We start from the raw sequence: 22041 nt of genomic DNA on the forward strand, positions 1-22041 counted from the left end.
AATCTGCCATATGCTTTTATAACCTAATTTTCTTGATTTCTCTGCTTGTCTTTAAAAAGCAAAAAGGGGGGAGGGGGTGGAACAGATAAATTTGTGTTTATTTTACTTTGGAGTTGTATTGTTAATGCAACTGATATTTCATAATGGTTTAACAAGAAGCAGTAATTTTTTTTCTGCTTGCACCATAGAACTTAAAATTTATATGAGACGCTTACAAAATGAAGCATTCAACTTAACATTTAGTTGTTTGTTTTCTTCCAGGTGGGGTACTACTTTTAATGAGGGCAAAATATATTGTTGCTTTTCCCTTGTATTATTCACAAAAGAATAGTCTTGCTATTTTTTTTTAAATTTGTGTAAATTTCAAATGTTTGATACTAGATTAAATCAGTCAAAACGAGTTGTTCAATAAAGCTCAACTTGAGGGGGCTGGATAGTGGAAAGCCCTTTGCAGCTTGGATCAATTAGCTGTGCAGCAGGTAGTAATGCCTGTCCCAAGTGAGAGTGTGGCAGATGAGTAGATGGGTAAGTTGGTAGCTGATGGGCTTTTCCTTTCCTCCCCAGACATAAAAATGTTTCTACTCGCCATAGATGCTGTGGTGCTGCAATTACACTTCTAAGTCTGGGTGCCTAAGAGTGAGTGATGGTGTTAGCTGTGCAATTAGGACGTGTTTCCTGAGGCCAGGGCTCTGATGCCACTGCCTGTGGGGGCTGAGGGATGGATTTTGTTAGGGTATTGTGTAGGTGTTTGAGCCCTAAGAGGTGTGGTGAGCACATGCATGGAAATGAAAGGTTTAGCGCATATGAATGCGTTGGAGTATGGACTTCATTGCTTTGGTGCTGTGAGGCACTGGAGTGCAGAAGTGAAAGGTAGAATGCATATGGGTGTGGGGGAAGAACGGGTAGCTTCAGTGTCAAAATGCTGGGTGCATCTGTCTCTGGATCTGTGCATCCACACTGTGTTATTGTCAAATGCCTATTTTTAGAACGAGTACCTAATTGGTATTCATGCAGATGGGTGTCTCCCTGTCTCATCTGATCCACTCATCTGAGTGATGCACTCAGTGGGAGGTGTCTGCTGACGAATCTTTCCTAAGCAGAGTGTGTTCATGTCAGTCTCTTCTCTCTTACATGTATGCAAGTGTTTAATTTGCTATACAGACATAAGTGTGTTTGTGTGTTTGCCTTGTCTATGCTCCAGCATGCTCAAAGAAAGTACCATTTAATCTTCTGGAATGACTAATTTCAGAAATGAAAGGTATAGAATTTGCATGCCTTCAAGACATGTTTCTTCTCTTTATGCAAAGAGCAATGCAAGTTATGGCCTTGGAAACTTAGCTCCCTCAGTCCAGACTTCAAGGGATTGCTCCCAGTATAGCAATGCAGCCAGTTGTGAGTAGGAATGACGGACTTTCTGCTGCCTGTCCACTGCAACAGACTACAGAAAACTTAGTGTGCTAAGTGTGCAAGTTCATACAAGTTCATGCTGCAAAATGTTTTCTTCTTATAAAATAATTATGTAGAAATCCCTGTATACAACTGCTAGCCAGGTGTGGTTTATTTTTCTGAGGGGAAGTATATAACGTTTATGAGAGAACGTTTATTCTGAGTCTCTTCCTGCAGCAAACTTGTGTGATTTCAGACAAGTAAGTTTTTTCTGTGTCTCAGAATTGGAGAAAATACTTGCCTGCTATAGTGTGAATTAAGCAGAATTTAAATATATATATATATTTTTTTTTTTTTAGGAAAAACTGGTTATAGCAGGCAAAGCTTTAACTATTATGAGCTTAATATAGTCTGTTCCAACTTGACATGGTAGATGTAATTATCTATATATAGTATTATGCATGATCTTGGTGTTTTAAAATGAGATATGTAATCCTAGCTCTAAGGAATAGGATTCATTATAATGTCACCTAATGCAAAAAGAGAGGCTAGGCCTCAGAGAGAAATTAATTTCCCCTCAAATTAAGATAGTCCTGACTTTGCAGATGATCTAATTAAATTGTGGTTTGTGTGTGGCATGAATGAATATTCCCTTTTAGCTATGATTTTCCTCTTACCTGACGCCATAAACGTACTGGATCACATGTAATCTTGGTGAAGCGTACCAAGGTTATATGGATTATGTAGTAAAGGAGTGAATGTGATATACCTGCTGAAAGGGCCCCACTTCCCTTAAACAGATCTTGGCTTTTTACCTGGGAGCAGTGCCCTGGGGTAAGCCTGCCCTAGCAATGTTACCATCAGTGTGGAAAAGCACTGTCCCCTCTGCCCTCAGTACGGATGGTCCTCCCTGAGGCACAGTCATGGTTCATGGAATGGTTCTGGCTAGCTGTGAGTAAGATAAATAAATTAGGATGATCTTCATACAGGTATTTATGATAGCAGGAGGAGAAGGCAAATGGATGTTTCTGTTCTTAGGCTTCACCTTGTTTGTGTCTCAAGGGTTTCCTTTCCTCTCCTTTCTCCTCACAGATATTCCTGCTTCCAGCAGCATGGCCTCTGACCTGGAAAGCAGCCTCACTTCCATAGACTGGCTCCCACAGCTTACTTTAAGGGCTACTATTGAAAAATTAGGGGGTTCCTCACAAGCAGGACCTCCAGGGTCTGCCCGAAAGTGTCCCCCAGGCTCACCAACAGATCCCAACGCCACACTGAGTAAGGATGAGGCAGCAGTGCACCAAGATGGGAAGCCACGTTACAGCTATGCCACTTTGATCACATATGCCATCAACTCATCACCTGCCAAGAAGATGACGCTTAGTGAGATCTACCGTTGGATCTGCGACAACTTTCCCTACTACAAAAATGCTGGTATTGGTTGGAAGGTGAGGGCTTGCATCGCTGAAGTACCCTTTTTTGCCTAATTATAAGGCTTACTTTCTTAATTCTATGCAGAATAGCTTCACTGATTAAAATAAGACTGATATAAAACTAAGTTGACCAACTGGAGAAAATGCAGAGCCAGCAGTCCCATTTTCCTGAGAATTTTGTTGAACATATATGGGGGTCCATGAAGAAGGAGTGCACACAAAACCCACCACCACCAACCAAGGAAAACAAAAAAAAAAATCCCCCACAAAGCACACATCACTACCATTCTCTGCATCACACTGATGCTATTTTCATTGCACCTTCTATAGGTGTAGAGGTGGTTCAGCCCCATATTAACTATCTTAATCCGTCCCTTTCCACAGCTTCTGTTCTGCCCCATTCCAGCGATGTGTAGTGAGCTTTGGCTTTTATGTACCACCCTATTTTCCTCTGCTCCAGCATGTACTCAGAAGACTGTATGTTTTTGTTGTAGCACTTACTTGTATCTCTTACTCTCTCATCAGAACTCTATTCGTCATAACCTTTCTCTGAATAAATGTTTTCGAAAGGTGCCTCGACCAAGAGATGATCCTGGGAAGGTAAGAAATCTGCATGCTCCTGGGCAAGCAATTTAAAACTGCAGGGAAATAAGCTGGGGTTGCCCCTTTCTAACTCATGGTTGGAATTTGAAACCTAAAGTGTAGGCAAAAATGGAAGCAGTAGTAAGATTTACTGCAGTCCTTTGGCTACAGAAGCATTTACTTAAAGGGAACCTGTAAAGGAACTTTAAGGGTTTTAGTAATTATTTTTCTTACCTGTGATCTTCAGTTGACTTTAAAGATAGTGGCAGAAGTCAAAAGTGTGATTGAATGTACTTTATTAATTTTGTTTCTTTTTCTTCTTTATCTTTGTGTGTAAAATGTGAGTATAGTCCAACTTGTTCTGCTATGAGAGAGCATAGTGGCTGCTGGTGAACAGTAGGACTGTGATGTGGCATGGATTTCATGGAGGCAGGATCCATGGAAATGAGAGCAGAATTGCTACCTATATAGATTGCAAAGTATTTGGTGTTGGAAAAATATGTCATCATCACATAGTTTAAATCTGTAGAGATTATTTACGAGTAAAAACTCAAGAATTTAGGAATATGTTGGCTAACTAAGGAAAGCTGTGATAGTACGCATAGATTGTAAAGGGGGATTGCTAGCAAAACCAAGACTTGGCATCTTGGCATGCAGATATTACTGTCTGAAAAAGCCCACAACCAAACAAGCAGGAGGAGATGGTAGGGGTAAGAAGCTGTGTATTTAGACACAAGGATTGTCTCCTCCCCCTCATCCTAAAGTTGCAAGAAAGGACCATTTGCTCAGGCCTTTATTTCAGGTTATATTTAAAGGACTGCGTGGTGCTCAGTTGGCATCTATAAGTGAAAATAGTAGATCTTTGAGCATCACAGCTCAAAAATACCATTAATTATGTGGCTTATTCCAGGAAATCCTGACTGACTTAAGGGTATATGTTTGCAGGTGTTCATTGGCATGTTGGGCTGGGTTTATAATGAAAACCTGTGCTTGTTGCTTATTCGGATTATTCAGATCTTGATGGGAGGTTAAAACAAGCTAAATCCACTTTAGAGTTCTTTTTAAACTTAGTCAGAAGACAACACTCATAATTATATGCTGTTTTATATTGAAAGGGAGGTCTAGGGGTTGACATGTACCCCTATCCTCTCCCAGATGGGAACAATAACATTAGGCTGATGAGATCTGTTCAAATTTTTAATATCTCCAGGGATGGAGATAGCAAAACTGGGCATTTGTTCTAGTTCTGCACCACCATGATTGTGAAGAAAGTTTTGTTTATATCTGACTGTACTTTTCCTTGCTGTAACTTGTATTTTTTACCTCTTCTTGTGCTGTACATTTTTGAGAAGAATTTGATTCTGAAAAGAATTTGATCTTTTATAATACGCTTCCACAGTTGAAGGCAGTGGTTTGATCCACTTAGCTTTTTCTTGTCCAAGCTAAACAGACCCCTCTTTACATAATTTGTTTTAGTTCTTAACAGTGGTTTATTTCTTAGCCATCACGGGCCCTCTGTGGATGCTTGAAGTGTAGTCTCACAATCATGAAAAAAGAGCAATCCTTCTGGCTGTCTCTGCCAAATACCAACGTTGAGTTGGTTCTCATGAGTTAATCATAAATTCAGATTGTGAGGAAGCCACTGAAAGGAGTGTGCAGGCCCAAAAGAGTTCACTCAGCTTGGATCAAACCGTCCTTTTGTGTCCTGTCTCAAGAGTGATGGAAAGTAGAGGATTCTGCCTTCCACCAGTAGCATTGTTCCCCATAGTCCAGTGCAACCCAATGCAAGAAAGGAATCTCTTGGCAACACCTGAGTCTCAGTTGTGTGAGGTTCTAGAGGATGGTCCTTGTGGTCCTAATGTTTAGTTGGTGCTGCATTTCTTGAGTGAGCAGCCCCCTACTTCAGGAAGCTCTGTGATTTCATCATTCATTCACCCATGGGTTTTCTTTCCAGGGCTCTTACTGGACAATAGATACATGTCCAGATATATCTCGCAAGAGGCGGCATCCTCCAGATGATGACGTGAGTGTTTTTCTTTCCACACAGCATGGAGTGGGCTGGGAATTCCCTTCCAGCACCAGACCATGATAATGTTTTTGGGGTCAGGGGGTATAGATGGGCAGAAAAAGGCCAGGACTGAACTAGTACGTATGTCCTGTTGATTGCCTGTTGTTGCTGCTATTCAGTAGCAAAGTTAATCTTGTCTGAAGTCCTTTATCCTGACTTTTCAGTGACTAAGGCCCAGTCCTCCTCTTTTTTAAGCCATGAACTTCTACAGCGGGGGAGCTGGCTTCCCATCTGTAGTTTCACTTCTCCATCTGTTTTTGATTTCTGCTCCTCTCCTTCTCTCTTTCTTCCCCATCCACAGATACCACAAGACTCCCCAGAGCAAGAAGCAAGTAAAAGCCCCCGAGGGGCTGTTCCAGTCAGCACAGAAGCCTCTTTGCCACCTGAGGCCACCCCTCAGATGTCGATCCAGAGCACCACCCCCATTGCTAACTACAGTCAGGTGAGCCGTGGGGAAAAGGATAGAAGTGGGAGGAAAAGGAGAGTGGGAGGAGTGCATGAATGGAAAAGCGAAGTGGTGAGGAGAGGGAATTGTGAAAATTGTGATATGGAGGCAAAAATAAAAAGAAGGAAAGGAGCTGAAATTGCCAAGATGGAAAATAAGGAGGAAGTGAATTTTAGCAAAGGGTTGGATGGGGATAAGGATAAAGGCATAATGGTATTAGCTGAAGAAAAAGCTGGAGCCATTGTGCTGTGGTTGGTGTTCCTCAAGAAAATGGTGTTTGGGAAGATTTGTTGGAAGATGAGCTAAGTGATACAGGATATCAGTACATGTTCTATGTGTATCTAGTCTGATCTCTGTCTCAAGCTGCAAATCCTAGTACAGACTGAAGGCCTTATTTCTGCCTCCCTTAGCAGGGTGCAGGGCCTGTGGATGTTGCCTCTACTGTAGCAGGGGGGCAGGGCCGTGAAGGGGCCGATGTGCCACCTCCGCTGTACAGTGCCAACCATGACTTCAAGTTCTCCTACTCCGAGATCAACTTCCAGGACCTTAGCTGGTCCTTCCGAAATCTCTACAAATCCATGCTGGAGAAATCATCTTCCTCTCAGCACGGTGAGTAACTACATGCGTCATGTGGGGTGGGCAGGTATCTGCCCACACAGTCTTGTCCATTTGGCATCTCTCAGATCTTTCCTCGTTTAGGAGCCTGTGCAAACAGACTTTCCTTCTTTGGCATGCTGTAATTACTTCTGCCAGGAGCTGATAAGAAATCTGCACGTCCTTTTATGCATTGCTCCCCCTAGTTCTCTCAGAATAAAAAAGCACAATGATTTAAAAATGCCTTGTGTTGATACAAATGCAAATACTAAAATGGCAGAAGCTGGGAAAAATGAAGTCCTGAAGAAAAGCATGCCAGAGAAACATTCACAGTCTGTCAGACTAGAAACCGTAAGAGGGAGGGGATTGTTGCATCTGGAGTTTCTCAGAAGGAGAGTGGAAAATCATCATTGCTGAGATCTGTTAAAAGTAGGATTGTACAAGGCCTTGGAGAATTGAGCTTTGTGGATTTAGAGCAGAGAAGAGAGGGCCTCCAACTCCATTCATATCTTGCATTTCTGGGAGTGAATAAGCAGCCAGAAGAGGGCAGAATCACTTCAGGGATGAGATGCCCATGGAAAATACTTCAGAAAAACTTAAAGCTCTTTCTGCCTTTAAACACTCTTCTAAATATTAATCTGGTGTAAAAAGGAATATGTTGTTACATGAGTTTTTCGCCTGTGCTATCAGCCATCACACAGTGCAGGCAAAGTTTGCCACTCCAGAAAGGGCCTCCTGAGCTTGAAGCTTCAGTGAAATAAAAATGTATATACTTTCACTGCTGTCATCATGCTGGCACTCCTATTAGGAGCCTGTTGTGTGAGGTGTTGTAGTATGAGCAAGCTAGAAAAATGTAGATAAGAACCTTGGCTTGGTGTGTTCCTCTGATTTTACAAACTTAGCAGCTGCTGTTTTTTTCCCTCCAAGTTGTAGGCTGCATGGCAGTGTAGGAAAACTTGCAGTTTTTGAAAAAATTTTGTTGGCAACTTTTGAGTTAGGATGGCAGTATTCATCCTTTTGCCCTAGGACAGTAGTAGGATACTCGAAGGGTTGATGTTGAATCTTGTGAAAATGTGAGGCTTGCTTGCAGATGGTCAAGTAAAGGTACTCAAAGGAAGAAGTGAGTGGCTCAGGTTAATGGCATGCAGTGCCCCTGACTGGTTTTCCACAGAGGTTCCCCAGTGTATGGGGAGAATGGACAGGGGAAGCAGATAGAAGAGATCTGCTGAGCTCCTGGTGTTGGGGAAGGATAGAAAATACTTGATGCTCTCACGTGTAGAGGTTGTCTGAAATACAGGAGGATAGACATGACACACCCAGTGAGTCAGGAGGAATGAAAGTAATAAAGGAGCCCTGGTGTGTGCAGTGTGCTCTTTGTACAAAAGCAGAGTCTTTTATGACCTCTTATGATCAATGTGAGAAAAATTGTGAAGATTCCTGACCAAGCTGCTTGTAAGAAGGGGAGCTGAAGGGAGTCTTTGGAAACAAGCAAGTCAGATGCATTAAGTTATCAATTTCCTAAATGTTCTACTGTTTAAGTATGCTTAATGGTCATTTATAGGAAAACAACATGTGCTTGACATTTCAGGAGAGGTTGGGTTACTTTGGTCAGTCTAGGAAAAAATCCAAGGAGGAACTTAAGTGCCTAACGCTGTACTAAAATCCTTCTGGGTCTTTGTTGTAGAGCATTTTGTTTTGTGTCTGGAGCACAGCAAGGGCATAACTGCACAAGTGATGGTTGCTGGCAGCCTGTAGAGGGCACTCCTAAAGCTTCATAAATATCGGGATGAGCTGTGTGAAATTAGAGCTGGATAATGTAAGCAGAGGTCTGATCCAGGCTCTCTTAAAGCTCCTTCCTCTTTCATTTACTCGGCAGGTTTCTCTTCACTCCTTGGTGACATGCAGCCCTCCAACCACAATTACTACATGTACCAGCAGCAGCAGCAGCAAGGCCCCTCCTCAGTGGGTGCTGCTCCCCCACTCCACACTCCAACCCCAGAGGGTTGCCCATCCCAAGGAGGAAAGCAGCAGGGTGGTGAAGGTTATGGCCCTCCGCCAGTGATGTCCATGCACCCGCCCCCGATGCAGCATGGAGGTTACCACCAGCATCAACAGCATCACCCACACTCCCACCCACAGCAGCAGCCACACCAGCAGCAGCAGCAGTCACAGGCTTCAATCAACAACGCTGGCTTTGGTGAGTCCGGGGTGATGGAAAGCATGAATGGGGGAAAAGGAGCAGTGAGGAGCCCCCAGACAGAAATCCCACAAGTGAGCTTTCCCTAAGTAGTGCCTACCTGTGTGTAGAAAATGGGAGAAAGCCGGATACGGTTGAAATCTGAGAAGGAAATCTGGAGAATGGAGAACATATCACCCTGGGTTTGGGATTCTGTTAAGGGATGCAGCATAAAGTCAGGGCCTTAGTGAAAAAGGAGATACCGCCCCTGGTTTTCCAAGGGAGAAAGGATTTCTAGCTGCTGTAGCATCAGGCTCTTTGGTGAAGAGGTGCCAGTCTTTTTATAGGGGTGGAGAGGAAGGGTGATCTGTGTTGTATTAATCTTGTCCCTGTTTCATTCCAGCGTTTCCCCCTGATTGGTGCTCCAACATTGATTCCCTGAAGGAAAGCTTCAAGATGGTAAACCGGCTGAACTGGTCTAGCATTGAGCACTCCCAATTCTCAGGTCAGTGTTGGCCTAGTGACTAAGGCTAGTGACTCAATGACTAGGGCTGTAGTCTAGAACACGCAAGTGCTGTGCAGGGATGTTATTTTTCAGTGTAACTGTGGCAAGTACCTGGATTTCTCAGTGATTCACCTCATTTTTAAAAAGAGGTATCCTACTTCATGGGTTCTGTTAAACATCCTGAAGCACTTGAGTGAACACTGCAGGATTTGGAGCAGGGAGAATTAAGTCATAAAAGTATGTCAGAAAGCTAACGGAGCTTTTTCCTTCCAACTCTTCCTTGCCCTACCTGAGTCAGTGTGACAGTATCTTAGATGTGGAGCTCTTCAGGAGTCTGGCGACAGATTTGAAACAATAAAGTTTGGTTTGTGAGGAGGCGGTAGGATTTAGGGACAGAAGACAGAAATTCTTTGCAGGGAAGATCACAGTGTGACTGCTGTCTTTGACACTCTCCTCTGTCCCCTGCAGAGCTCATGGAGAGTTTGCGCCAGGCTGAGCGGAAGAACTGGACGCTGGATCAACACCATATTGCCAACCTCTGTGACTCCCTTAATCACTTCCTTACCCAGACTGGTCAGCTCCCTCATCTGGTTGGCCCACAGCAGCCCCCTCGAATCTCTGATTCTTGTGCCCTGAACAGTGGCAAACAGGAGCAATCCATGAACCAAGGTAAAATTACATGCAAATGAAGGCCCAATTTTGTGAGTATTCTAAACTACTTGCAGCCTTACCAGGCAATGCAGCACTGAGCAACTCAGAGCTAGGCTGTCAGAGCTGTTCATCACAACTCAGCCTTCTCTGGCTTTAAAGAACTGGGATGTCCTATACTTGTGGTCTGGACAGACTGCTGTTACGTGATGCATGCTATTGACAGGCAACCTCCAGGCAGGAATAGATTTAAAAGTCAAACCTGAAAGAGGAGAAGTATTTTTTTAGGTGACCACCAGAGAGGAATGGCAAGGTACAGAGTTTGCTATTCCAGATGGCAGGAGCAATAAAGGAGAAAGCTCTTGCACCCTTGTTAGAGAAATACTGTAGAAGGGGTAGGGGATGCATTCTGAGGAGGGGATATGGCAGTCTTGATAGAACTGAAATGGTGTGTGTCATCTACTACTGAACTAAATGGATGATATCAAGCCAGCTTGTGGTGTTTCTGGATGAAAATTTTCTTCTCTTACAATAATAGAGAAACTCCTGGTTTCAAGAACAAGATCTCTGACCAAGCTATAGCTTGGAGTTAGGACTCAACAGCTGAATATCTCCTCAGTATCCTGTGGGTCTGAGTGAGTTGCTCTGTGGCTGAGCTGCCACCCACTCAGGGGCAAGACTTCTGACCTGAACATTAACAGTTGTTTTGTTTTTTTTTTTCTTAATTCATTTCCTTTCACAGTGAACTCCTATGGTCAGCCCCAGCCTCCCCATCTCTTCTCCGGGCCATCTCCTATGTACCAGATTTCTACCCAGGACTCTCCGGGATATAATCGCCCAGGTAAGGGGTGATGTTAAGGCATATTACACCAATGAACATTAAAGAACTGGTTCCCAACCCCTTGGTGCACTTGTCCCAAAGCACTTAGTAATCAAATGGAGCACTGTGGGTAGAGAGGGAGCATGGACTGCAAGGGACCCTCCATTTAGGGCTCTCTTATAGCTCTGGGAAGGTTTAGGATTTCAAAGGCCTGATTTCTTTCACTTCACATAAACAGTCTTCTAGCTTAGCCTCACCCTCAGTTAGTTGTTTGAAGACAGCTGCACATGAGAAGCTTCTGTTGATGAAGTTATTTGTGTTCTATCAGCAGTCAGCTATGAGGTAAGTAAAGGAGGTTGAAACTTAACTTCTGTAGAAGCTGCTGTGGAGAATTTCACAGCAGAACATTCCCAGACACTGGTAGATGCTGACAGAGATTAATGCCTATAGTGTTCTTGCTTGTTGCAAAGGAGAGGGCCCAAATCACTTTTGATTTCTTTTGCCCAAGGACCCACTGTGAAAAAACATGTAGTTTTAGAATCTAACTCTCCTCTTTCCTTTTTCTTCTTTTTTCTTCTTTTTGGCTCAGCCCATCATCTGGTCCCTCGACCTCCAGGGCCTCCTCCAGGCGCCAATGAGGAAATCCCCGATGATTTCGACTGGGACTTGATCACCTAGCGAGTTACAGACTTGATAGCCCGTCCTTTATGAAGGACGTGGGAGGGGAGGGGGACATGGGGTCAATGGTGTCAGCACCACCCTCCCCAGTCTCCCTGCCTTGCCTGTATATAGATATATATTCTCTATCTCCGCCAGAGAAGCCACCGCAAGATGCTGCCGAAGATAATCCTTCCTTGCGTCCTGTTTTATCTTCTTTTCTTTTTTTGTTTATTATTATTATTGTTATTATTATTATTACCAATAATTGAGCACAGCCCTCCCCCTCCTCCGGTGGCCTCAGACGCATCAGATCGGCTCTTTCGTGTTGCGCAGTGCCCTGTGGAGGGCGGGAAGATGGGTCCTTGGTGCCATGAAAAGACCCTGGAAGGCTGAATCCTCGAGTGCATCTTTCTCTGCCTCCGTTATTTTGCGTTTAACAATCCCTCTTTCCCTTCAAGGTGGCCGGTGAATCTGTCGTATTGGCTACTGGAGTGAGAGAGCCTAGTGGACCCTGGGAGCCTGTAGTTATGATGTTTCGTAAATGTTGTAAAGGTCAGGGGGCTGAAGGGACACTGGAGGGGTGATCTTAGCTCTGTGAACTTTGTTGCACCAGCAGGAACAGCAAGAAAATAAGTGGTGTTCCCAAGTACAAAGAGAGGGTAATCCCTGAGGTAGGGAGAGCTGAGCTGAGCTGGGAGGGCAGACCTGAGTTTGGAGAAAGGAGAATGTAGCAGATACGGTATTTCAGCAGAGAAGTTGGGTTTCAGAATGTGGTGCCATCTGTGAAGACTGAGAGATTTTGAGGGAATCCTGACCCATTTCCTACACTGCCTTTTGCAGTCTCTAGGTGAAGCCTACATACCCATCAGGTAAAAGAAGCAGTCAGGGGTGTCACATGTGATTCAGCAAATTCTGTTCCCCAGAGCTTTTCCTTTCACCCCACACCCTTTCAAGCCCTTTTTCAAAATATGTAGTGAGGCTTTCCCTTTTATATGCAAATTTGGAAGTTTTCTCTTATCAGTATTTGTCCAATTGTTATTTGATCCTCCACCCCTCATATTTCTTTGGAGGCTGCCCTTGCCTGTGGTTGAGAGTGCCAGCAACAGGAGTCTGGCTGTGTAGCTGCACATCCTCTGTCAGTGGTTCCCACTTGGTGAATGGGCTTGTGGTGGGCAGAGTGGGGCTGAACTGGGGGCCAGCTGGCCAAGGGCTGAACCCTCTGGTCAGGGACCGAGAGGCCCCTGCAAGCAGTTTTTGTAAGAGGGGCATTAGGGGAGAGAGGGTGAAGCAGGGCAGGGTTTTGAACTGACCAACCAAAGAGTGTAGTATGAAAGGGAGGAAGGTGTCTTGGACCCCTTGCAGTTCAGCTGGGGAGATGATGTAACCTAGTGTAAATCCTGAAGGATGAGCTTTGTCAGCATGTGCAAATCAGGAAGGTGGGAAAGATGCAGGAATGGGAGTGAGCATTTAGATGCTTCCTCCCCAAAGTTGTGTCCTGTGTTCCCCTTCTTTTCTTGTATGGCTCCGTTCTGTCAAACCTCTTGTTTCTTCTTAATATTTTATAAAGCCTCCCCCCCAGCCCTTATTCCCTATTTACCAGTGAAGGGAACAAATGTGGAAATAGACTATCATGGCTGCTTGACAGACCTGGAGCACAGGAGTAAAGTAATAACCTCTCTTCTGACTGCAGGAAGGTGGGGAACTTGCACTGCTTTTAAAATTTGCTGTAGGGATAAACCAATTGGAAATTGGATTGTTGTCAGGGAAGCGGACAGGGTCTCATTACATTGGAAGGGGGGAACAGCACTTTTTTTTTTTTCCTTTTTTTTTGGGATTTTTTTTGTTGGATTTTTTTGTTTTGGTTTTTTTTTTGTTTTGTTTTGTTTTAAGTGTGTGTTTGGGGGGGAGTTCGTCACTGAGCATTTCCAAGAGAAATGAGGAATCCCAGACAGCTTCAACATGGAGTCAGCTGTTATCTCTGCTGCCTCAGGATGGGAATGATACAGCTTTGGAAGCATGTGTGATAGGTTTCTGTGGAAAGTGGCACCGGCGACAACGAGAGACAACTTATGGCAGGTGCCAGTTAGTGTTTTGCAGTGGACATTGCTGAGAGCCGGCCCTGTGGAGTCTGAAAACACCACCGGAAGAAAAACAAACCAAGATGGCTCCTTCTGCGTATCCAAGTGCTCCTCATTTGCATATTTGCCTCATTTGCGTATTAAGTTGTGCCTCATTTGCATATGTAAATACATGCCGGTCAGTGTGCAAATTAGCCTCGTTCCTCTGCCCCTGAAATCAATGTGTGTTGTTAGTGCGTGGTAAGACATCGATGGGTGGGTGTGGAGCTCTGCGGGTGCGCTGGCACCAGCCTGCAGGCAGGGCAGGGGGGCCAGCCTGGCCCACAGAGTGGTCTTGCAGGCCCCTCCAGCCCAATGTGGCCCCAGTGCTTTGTGTCAGTGGTCAGGGAGAGAGGGGCGTGGTCTCACGAGTTTATTTTTGTGCATGCTTTCTTAATAAAAAGAAAAAGTGAATGTTTATGGTTTAACTGTTTTGGTGCCAGTATTGATTTTTTTCTTTCAGCGGCGCCTGTCAGGAAGGCTTGGTTTCCACCTTAGAATTTGGGTGTGGACAAGGCTAAATGGACAGCCCACACCTGGATGTTCTTGAGATGGAGATTTTTTAGGATTTTGAGAGCTGAAGGTTCTCCCAGCTGGCTGTTCTCAGGGCAGCGAGATCCGAGAGTCTTTCGGTTTATGCTCACCAGAAAGGCAGAGTGAAAACTCTACCAATGCTTAGTGTCTATTTGTCTTACAGTTTGTTGGCCTTTCTCTTTTAAGGAAGAACTAACACAGAAAGCAGATTTTTAAACTGCTTCTGTAGAGTACCTAGTAAATGTATTTCTGCTTTTCAGGAGCAGGGAACATTGAACCTTGGGAACACCCCAAATAGCCTGACTGGATGAAATTTTTTCTCCACTGGAAGGACATAAGAAGCACATCTCTCTTGTAAGGAGAGCTTCACACGACTGAGCCACAACATGGTCATTCTCCACCTTCTTGGGGTCAGATTGGAGGTTATCACTTCTCAGTTCCAGGGTTTTGCCAAATGGCTGATAGTCCAGCAGTCACCTAATCTGGGTCATCAGTGACTGCAGCTGCTCAAATTCTGCTCATGTGCCATCTCAGAATACAGTAGGTACATTTCGATAATCTAAAACTGCTTCCTAAAAGGAATATTTGGGACTCTGGTGCTGGAGGGAGTGTTGGGGAGACAGCGAGTGTGCACGTGCTACTGAACATAGGTACAGCATGTGCATTGACCAGGTACTACCATACAGTGATGTATTTGCCACGACAAAGAAATAGATTGGGTATCTGCCAGGGCACAAAAGTCAGTTCAATGCAGCTGACTGGGCAAGTGCTGTTCTAGTGCCTGGCTGTAAGGAAATGTAGTAGTACTCTAGGGAATCTCCAGATATTCCTACACATACCTCAGAGCCCTAGTAGAGTCAGAGGAATGATGTGATGACCTTCTGAGGACCAATATCCTAATTAGTTTTATCTGCACTTTATCAGAGACAGGAGATACAGAACACAGACATATGCAAATAAAATAACATTTTAATCTCAATTGAGAGGTTCAACTACGTGATTCCCACCACAAATCTGTAGCCAGCCCTGCTTTCTTAAAATAGTCTGTGTAGGTTAAAATACTGTGTCTTCTGCTTCACCAGTCATCCCTCAGATTATTACTCTTGGTGCTTCCAACTTCCCATCTCTCTAGTGTAGGATATAAAGGGGGTTATCTGTCATGAGCTGAATGCTTGCAGTGTCCTGGGTGGGAGCTGCAGATTAATCAGACATTGGAGCAAAACCACCAGCTAAGCGGAGAGTGATGGATGTGCAGTGCTATAGCTTGTTCCTTCTACAGTGGTGATTGGAAGTCCTGCACTACAAGGTGCTGCTAAGGTTCTTGTCTGCTGAAGTCTGGCTTCTGTGAAGGGTTGAAGATGTGAGTTCCTCGCTAAAGGCACTTTCCAAGATTCTTTGCACCGATTGCCGTACCTTTGCCCTGAAGTCCCGTCCCACAAAAACATAAAGCAAGGGGTTGATGCAGCTGTTGGCATATGCAAGTGCTGTAGAGAGGTGATCCCACAGGATCAGTGACTCCATCAGTCTTGTTCGAAGGCGAGGTACAACAGAGAGCAACCCAACTACATGGTATGGAGCCCAGCAGATGAAGAATGCCGCTACCACGCACACAATTGTTTGCAGTGTCCTGTTGCGTGACTTGTGAAACTGATTTGTATGTGTTCTGAAAACAATGAGGGCATAGCAAACTGCCATTATGCCAAAGGGCAGCAAAAAGCCAAAGACAGCCCTAGTGATGTTTATTACTGCTGAGGCAAGGGGTACAGAATCATTACCTTCATTGATGTCTCCCCACAAGTAACTACCATTGTAGGTTGAGTAGTCCCATAACTCATTTACAGACACATTTACAGATACATTTACAGGATCATCTATGTAATCATCAACTCCAGAATTGTACCCACACTCTGTTTTGCCATCGTAAGTGCTTGTCTCGCGGTAGTAGAAGACAGGGCAGCAGAAAAGAAAGGCCAGCATCCAAATGCCACTGCATATTAGCGATATAAATTTCACTGTTCGGTGGTTCTGACACCAGACAGGTTTCATCACCAGGAGGCACCGATCAATGCTGATGGCCATGAGTAGGAAGACACTAGCAAACATGGTGAAAATGATCACTGATGGAATGACTTTGCAGAGGAACCAGCCATAGGGCCAGTGTTCATGAAGGGCCAGGTGAACAATGAAAAATGGCAAGGTCAAGCAGCACATGATGTCAGCCACAGCAAGGTTTAGGAACCAGACAGTGTTCACAGACCTTTTCATTTTCAGACCAGCTACCCAGATCACCAACCCATTGCCTGGGATACCTATGATGAAAACGATGGTGAAGGTAGCAATGCAGACAATTGATTCTGATGCATAATATACAGCAGCCTGTTCCTGTGAACTGCTATTGCCCAGGACTTGAGGCATTCTGCAGCTGTAAAACAGAAAGGAAATTAGTAGCAATTCACGTCCTTGGTTCTCGTTAGCCACGCAAGCGCAGGGCGGGGCTTTCCTCGGCGAGCGGCGGGGAGATTAGAAGGGGGCTCTAGGGAGCGCGGAGAATGGGAGCGGGCAAACAGGGGCGTGGCACGGCAGTTCGTGCAGGGAGGGTCGCAGGTGTCCTCCTGCTAGTGCGGGATGTTGTGGTTCTGTTGGTTAGGTTGGTTTGAGTTGTTTGGGGTTGTTTTTTTTGGTTGGTTGGTTGGTTGGTTGGTTTTTGTTAGTAATGGTTTTTACACGATCAAAAACTGCAGTTAGTAAAAGTGTGTTGCCAAATAGAACCGTCCAAAAAGGATCCGTCTATCCAGACCCCTTCCTGTGTGGAGTGTTTGAGCCTATCAGTGTCTCCAGAGCCGCTGCAAAAGAAGCCTGCCTGCAGTGTGAACAGGTGAACGATCTCCTTTCGCTGGTGGCCGAGCTTAGGGAGGAAGTAGAAAGGATAAGGAGTATTAGGGAAAGTGAAAGGGAAATGGATTAGTGGAGTTCTGCCGTTCCATCCTTGAGGGAGGCCCACTGGGAGTCAGAGAACTCCCATGCCTCCCACTGTCAGGTAATAGGAGGACACCTGGTGCACAAAGGGGAGTGGAAATGGGTTCCTACTCAGAGAGGTAATGATAAAAATTCCTCCCGACCCCTATCCCTTAGCCAGGTGCCACTTCAGAATAGATACGAGGCCCTGGATCTAGAGGGTCAGCCAGAGGATATAGAAGAAAATTATCTGCCCAGTGAGCCTTCCAATTACACTTCATCTGTCAGAGTGGTCACCACCTGTAACATCAAAAAGAAAAGGATAGCTGTAGTGGGTGACTCCCTTCTGAGGGGAGCAGAGGGCCCCCTATGCCGACCAGACCCATCCCTCAGAAAGGAAGGAAGCTTGCTATTTAAACAGGGGGCTCTATACAGTTATGTCCTCCTGTCTCTATCATCCCTTTGGTTTCCATCTGGTTCTTCTTAGTCTCCAAAGTGGAGCTCTCTATTCAGATAGCCATGCTGTCCCCAGGTGTGTTTCCTGGTTGACTTCCTGCTTCAGAAAGGCAAATCAGCATTTTTAGTTCCTCTTTCCTTTAAAATGAGCAATTTCTTCTGGCATAACTGGTGAAGTACATTTAAGTTAAGAAAACAATGTCTGTGTTTCTGAAATAACCCTACTTCACTTTCTGAACATTACAAATAGAACAGACAGGACATAAATTCTGTTGGCTAAGTGGTATTTTAGGGAAGTGCCAGTGACCACTTCCTTTTCTTACACACGTTCCGAGCTGTCTGCCGGTTCCTTGGAAAGCTTATCTTGACCAGGAGAAAGGCAAAACATTAATGGTTTAAGATTCTATGAAAGATAAGAAATGAATGTTTAAGAAGAACAGACAGATATTTACTTGTAGAAAATAAAAACTTGTAGAAATAAAAATACAGAGTAATGTTTTTTAGCCATTTTAGATATCAGCTGTCTTACTGCAAGACAATGAAGCTGACCTACAGCATACTTAAGTGACATTTTAAAACTATGACCATAGTAGAGGAAAAATGTTAATTGCTCAATTATCCTGGACTTAGTAAATTTAGAGAGGAGAAGAAAACCAGCAAAGCTAAGATAGAATTGAGGGAAAAAAAACACCCCTATTTTCATCCTTTAGGCATTAATAGAACTGTCTATAAAATTCCTGTTAACTAAACCCTTGCTGAATTGATGAAGGCAGTTGTATTACTGAAAGGTCCCAAAAAGTGTTACCAAAATGCAAGGAAACTGAATAGGGAAGAGGTGAATACAGCCTGCAGAAGCAACTGAGAAGACATAAATAAGACAACTGGCCCTTTTTTAACCTGTTATGCCAGTACTTAAATACCAGCCAGAGATTGTTGTATGCAGGACAAAATATAAATATTATTTTAAAAAAATTCAAATCATCAATCTCACTCTTGCACAACATGCAGTCTGAAAGTGGAGTGATGCATAAGTGTTCAAACTGCTTCACTAAGAAGAAAATGAGATAAACATTTGTAACAAACATCGTCATTTATCAGGTTTTTGTAATATCTGCTAAGAGACTTGTAAGTGAGGGTGATGTGCAAGGAAAGCTATGAAAAACATTACTGGAAGGCTTAACTTAAAGCTGGAGGCTTAATTTAAAATTCTCCCAAGTTTGTTTCATTTCCTGTGGTCTTGCTGCTCCATGTAGAAGCAACTTTTAGAGGGACAACTGGCGAACAGTGCCGCAAGAGTTGAACCCTGCTGCCTCCCCAGATAGCTACGGAAAATGGTGTGAAGAGGACAGGGAAACAAGGAATGCTGTAAAATAGTAATGCAAGTCCTACTCCAAAGTAATCGGATGAATCAATTAGAAGATACTGCCCACACTATATTTTCCAGAGTGCTAAAAGGGCTGCAGTGTGGTTTGAAAATGGAAGGGGAACTGGAGGAGGGAGAGCGGTTTTCAGGAGTAAAGAATAATAAATGGCAAGTAGATGAGGAAAGCAAAATTCTCCAGTTGATGATACCTACCTGAGTGAAGCAGCTATTTCAGTGTGTTGGAGCAAGTACCATCAGTCCTGTCTCTGGAGTGACTGAAAAAACTCTCACATGACATTTTAGGAACTGCATTTTTATTTCCTGCATGCATCCTGTGTTTGCCAAGTGTGTTCTTTCACCCTGATAAAATGACTCATTTGAATGTAATTTCAAGATCTGGATATCATCTGTTCATAAAATAAACAGTCAAACCACAGGAAGTTTCTCAAAACTGTCAAAATAAAATAGTGCTCAAAATAAATATTAATATATTTATAATCATAAACATATACTTTACTATATTCAGTAAGACAACTGAATGACATCTTGCTTGTTGACACAGTGTGACCTTTGCTGGAAGTAATTCTAAGTCCAAACCCTGCCATGTTGCTGTGAAATGCCTGATCTGTTATTGTCTTGTAGCCACTTCTATGTCTTACCAGGTCAGCACATTCACCTAGCTAATCTCATTTCTAGGACTCTTACCAATCCAGATCAGCCTCTGTACCAGCTTGAGACAGTTTGCTTCATCAAATACTGAGCACTGTACCCATCAAACCATGACTGGTCATGACAAAAGGATTTTAATCTGCCTTTTACTTTTTAGGGTATTAAAAGTCTATTTTTTAAAAAGGAACTCGACTGACAAAAAGTTAGAAGTGGTTAACTGAAATGGTGATTTGCACAAAATGTGGCAAGACAATAAAAATGGAAGATTTCCAGGGCAAGGCATTTCTAATGTTTAGCAAGGGGCTTCCCCCTCGCCTTTCACAATTTGGGAACTCAAGACTGCTTAACAGAAATGACAAAGCCCAGACATACAAGAATCAGCCTCAGTATTTTGGTTTTGGTCTGGAAAATGAACTGTGACAGAGCAGACTTCTGCTCCTGAGCGTGTCTGTGAAAGACACAGATGCTGCCTCCAACACAAAACCAGAGAAAGGAAGACAGGCCAAGGCTGAGCTGTACCCACAAAGATAGACAGACAGGCTGTCAGCAGCCTGCCAGGAAAATTCCTGTAGCTTCATCTTATTCTCAGCTGCCATCCTGCCAGGGGGACTCCTCGGGCGTAGACAGGCAGTGCTGATGGCAGCTCACTCCTATGGGCTCCTCTTGGCTGAGGGACACAGAGCTGGGTCACCACCACAGGACCTGCCAGTCAAGCCCTGCCTTGCAGGGAGGTCTAGGTTAAATGTTCTATTTCAAGATTTCAACCTCTGATGAATCCTTTAAAAAAAATGTAATAAATAAGTAAAATTTTAAACCTTGGTGGTTATTGGCAGTGCTTTGTATTTTTTTGGTCCAGAGATGCTGAAGACTATTATGTTCTCTGCTGGCTGAATCTCAATGGAATTGAATGGGAGATGTATTCCTGGCGTTCTGGTGCTGTTTGTGAGTCTTTCCTCACATGCCTTATAATAGTTGGCCCTTTGCCACTCCCTCATCCGAGATGCTCTCCTCCTGGAGGGACCGTAGGAGGGCTGTGGCACGCTGAATGACAGCACTGTGAAGAGGGAGGTGAAACTTAATACTGCTAATTGTGAATCACTGAGCTTGGAAAAGCAGCCCTAACTATGCACACGGAGGGGTGTGCTCCCAGTAAGTTATTAGTGCTCAATGAAAAAATTTAGCAGTCACTGCAGGAAGTTCTAATGAAAAATTAAGTCAGTGAGCAACTCTATCCAAAAGGTAAATATAAGCTTCTTCTTGAATTCTGAATGCTGTACTGGTCCTTGATCTTAAAAAGTTCTAGAACAAGATAAAACATAAAGAATGGTGACTAGACAGCCATGGCTGGGAATGGCTCTGTCTGCATTAACTAATGCTATTTTCCTACTGGGAAAACAAGCAAATAAACAAACAAAACAACCCCCCGAACCAAAAACAAACACCCCAAAAACCAAACAAAAAACCTCAAAACCCCAAATAAACAAAAAAAAAACCAAAACAAAATGAAAAAAACAACAAAACAAAAAGCCAAAAAACCCCACAAAACCCTAAACAAAAACCAAAAAAGCAAACCAAAACAAACAAAATACCAAATGAAAACCTCAAACTTAGTGATGTTTCAGTGATTATTTTTGCCTCATCACCTCCAGGGATGATGACTCCACCACTTCCCCTAGGCAGCCCATTCCAATGCTTGACATGGAATGCTCAGACATGGCTGTGAAAAACGCCAATCACTTGTTTTTAAAATTTTAAAAGTTTAATAGTAATAAAATGGTTATAAAAATAGTAATATATTTAGAGTAATAATAATTTGGACAATTTGAAATTAGGATAATATGAGACAACAGAGACAAAAAGTTATGGACATCTGGGTACCTTTTTCTGGGCAGCATAAGCCTGAAAAAGGACACCCGTTAACAGAGGATTAACCCTTAAAAAAATAGCCTGTTGCATATTCATACATCTCATACATGATGCATAAATTCCATTCAAACACAGGATTCTGTCTGGTCATCGTCAACTTCTTCCTCTTAATCCTAACAGAATCTTCAAGCCTGAGCAAGGCAGGAAGAAGTTCGTTTCTTCTGATAAGAGAGCAATAAATTCTTTTTCTCTGAAAGATTTCGGTGTCCTGTGGCTGCTACCTGGTGCAGTACCTCATTCCTTTCTTAAAAAAATATCTCACATTCATGGTTTCTATTTTATTATTATGTTATAACCTAAACTATATTTAACACAGTACTTAAAAAAATTATTACAGCATAACTTTCTGACATAACACATGTAATATTCATTTTAATATTTGAGAAAAGCCAATCATAAAATATGCATTTTTCACATGGCTCTATGTAATTTTTAAACTTCTCTTATGCCTTTTCTTCCACTTTTCAGAGTAAACACAGGTACTTTTTGAGACTCAGTCACAGGACGCTGCACAGCACTAAACTTCAACACCAGTCTCCTCTGAGAAGCCACCATTAAAAGAGTGATTTAAATGCTGCCAGCCTTAACATTATTGACAAATAAACTAGTATCTACACCCTTTTTGGGGAAAGACCCACTCCTGAAACTAAGCTTTGCACAGCTGCCATTTCCATCACTTCCAGCAGCAAACCCTGTCGTGCTCTGCG

General features: G+C 43.5%; 2 protein-coding genes across 5 annotated transcripts in view; one reads left to right on the plus strand and one right to left on the minus strand.

The window, feature by feature from the left end:
• FOXJ2 (forkhead box J2) overlaps positions 1–13859 on the plus strand; it is a 31203-nt gene extending 17344 nt beyond the window's left edge. For 3 of the 4 annotated variants that reach the window (XM_054653249.2, XM_054653238.2, XM_077174136.1), the window contains 10 exons: positions 2479–2831; positions 3342–3416; positions 5353–5421; positions 5768–5908; positions 6322–6520; positions 8382–8702; positions 9085–9186; positions 9655–9855; positions 10577–10675; positions 11244–13859. In XM_054653249.2, coding sequence (XP_054509224.2) covers positions 2499–2831; positions 3342–3416; positions 5353–5421; positions 5768–5908; positions 6322–6520; positions 8382–8702; positions 9085–9186; positions 9655–9855; positions 10577–10675; positions 11244–11332 — 1629 coding nt within the window. In that variant the 5' untranslated portion in view covers positions 2479–2498 and the 3' untranslated portion in view covers positions 11333–13859. The remainder of the gene's footprint in view (positions 1–2478; positions 2832–3341; positions 3417–5352; positions 5422–5767; positions 5909–6321; positions 6521–8381; positions 8703–9084; positions 9187–9654; positions 9856–10576; positions 10676–11243) is intronic. The other variant, XM_054653251.2, reaches the window with a different exon arrangement.
• Positions 13860–14916: 1057 nt separating this feature from the next.
• On the minus strand, positions 14917–19175 carry C3AR1 (complement C3a receptor 1). The gene is made up of 2 exons (XM_054628304.2): positions 18953–19175; positions 14917–16387 (listed from the first exon to the last, which is right to left on the minus strand). The coding sequence occupies exon 2, from the start codon at positions 16378–16380 to the stop codon at positions 15265–15267; it is 1116 nt and encodes a 371-aa protein (XP_054484279.1). The 5' UTR covers positions 16381–16387; positions 18953–19175; the 3' UTR covers positions 14917–15264.
• Between the last annotated feature and the right edge of the window lie 2866 nt (positions 19176–22041).

This window comes from Agelaius phoeniceus, chromosome 2 (assembly GCF_051311805.1).
Source record: "Agelaius phoeniceus isolate bAgePho1 chromosome 2, bAgePho1.hap1, whole genome shotgun sequence".
Lineage (NCBI taxonomy): Eukaryota > Metazoa > Chordata > Aves > Passeriformes > Icteridae > Agelaius > Agelaius phoeniceus.

Coding starts and splice junctions, on each gene's coding strand:
- C3AR1 (XM_054628304.2), bottom strand. CDS start 16,380: ATGCCTCAAGTCCTGGGCAATAGCAGTTCACAGGAACAGGCTGCTGTA.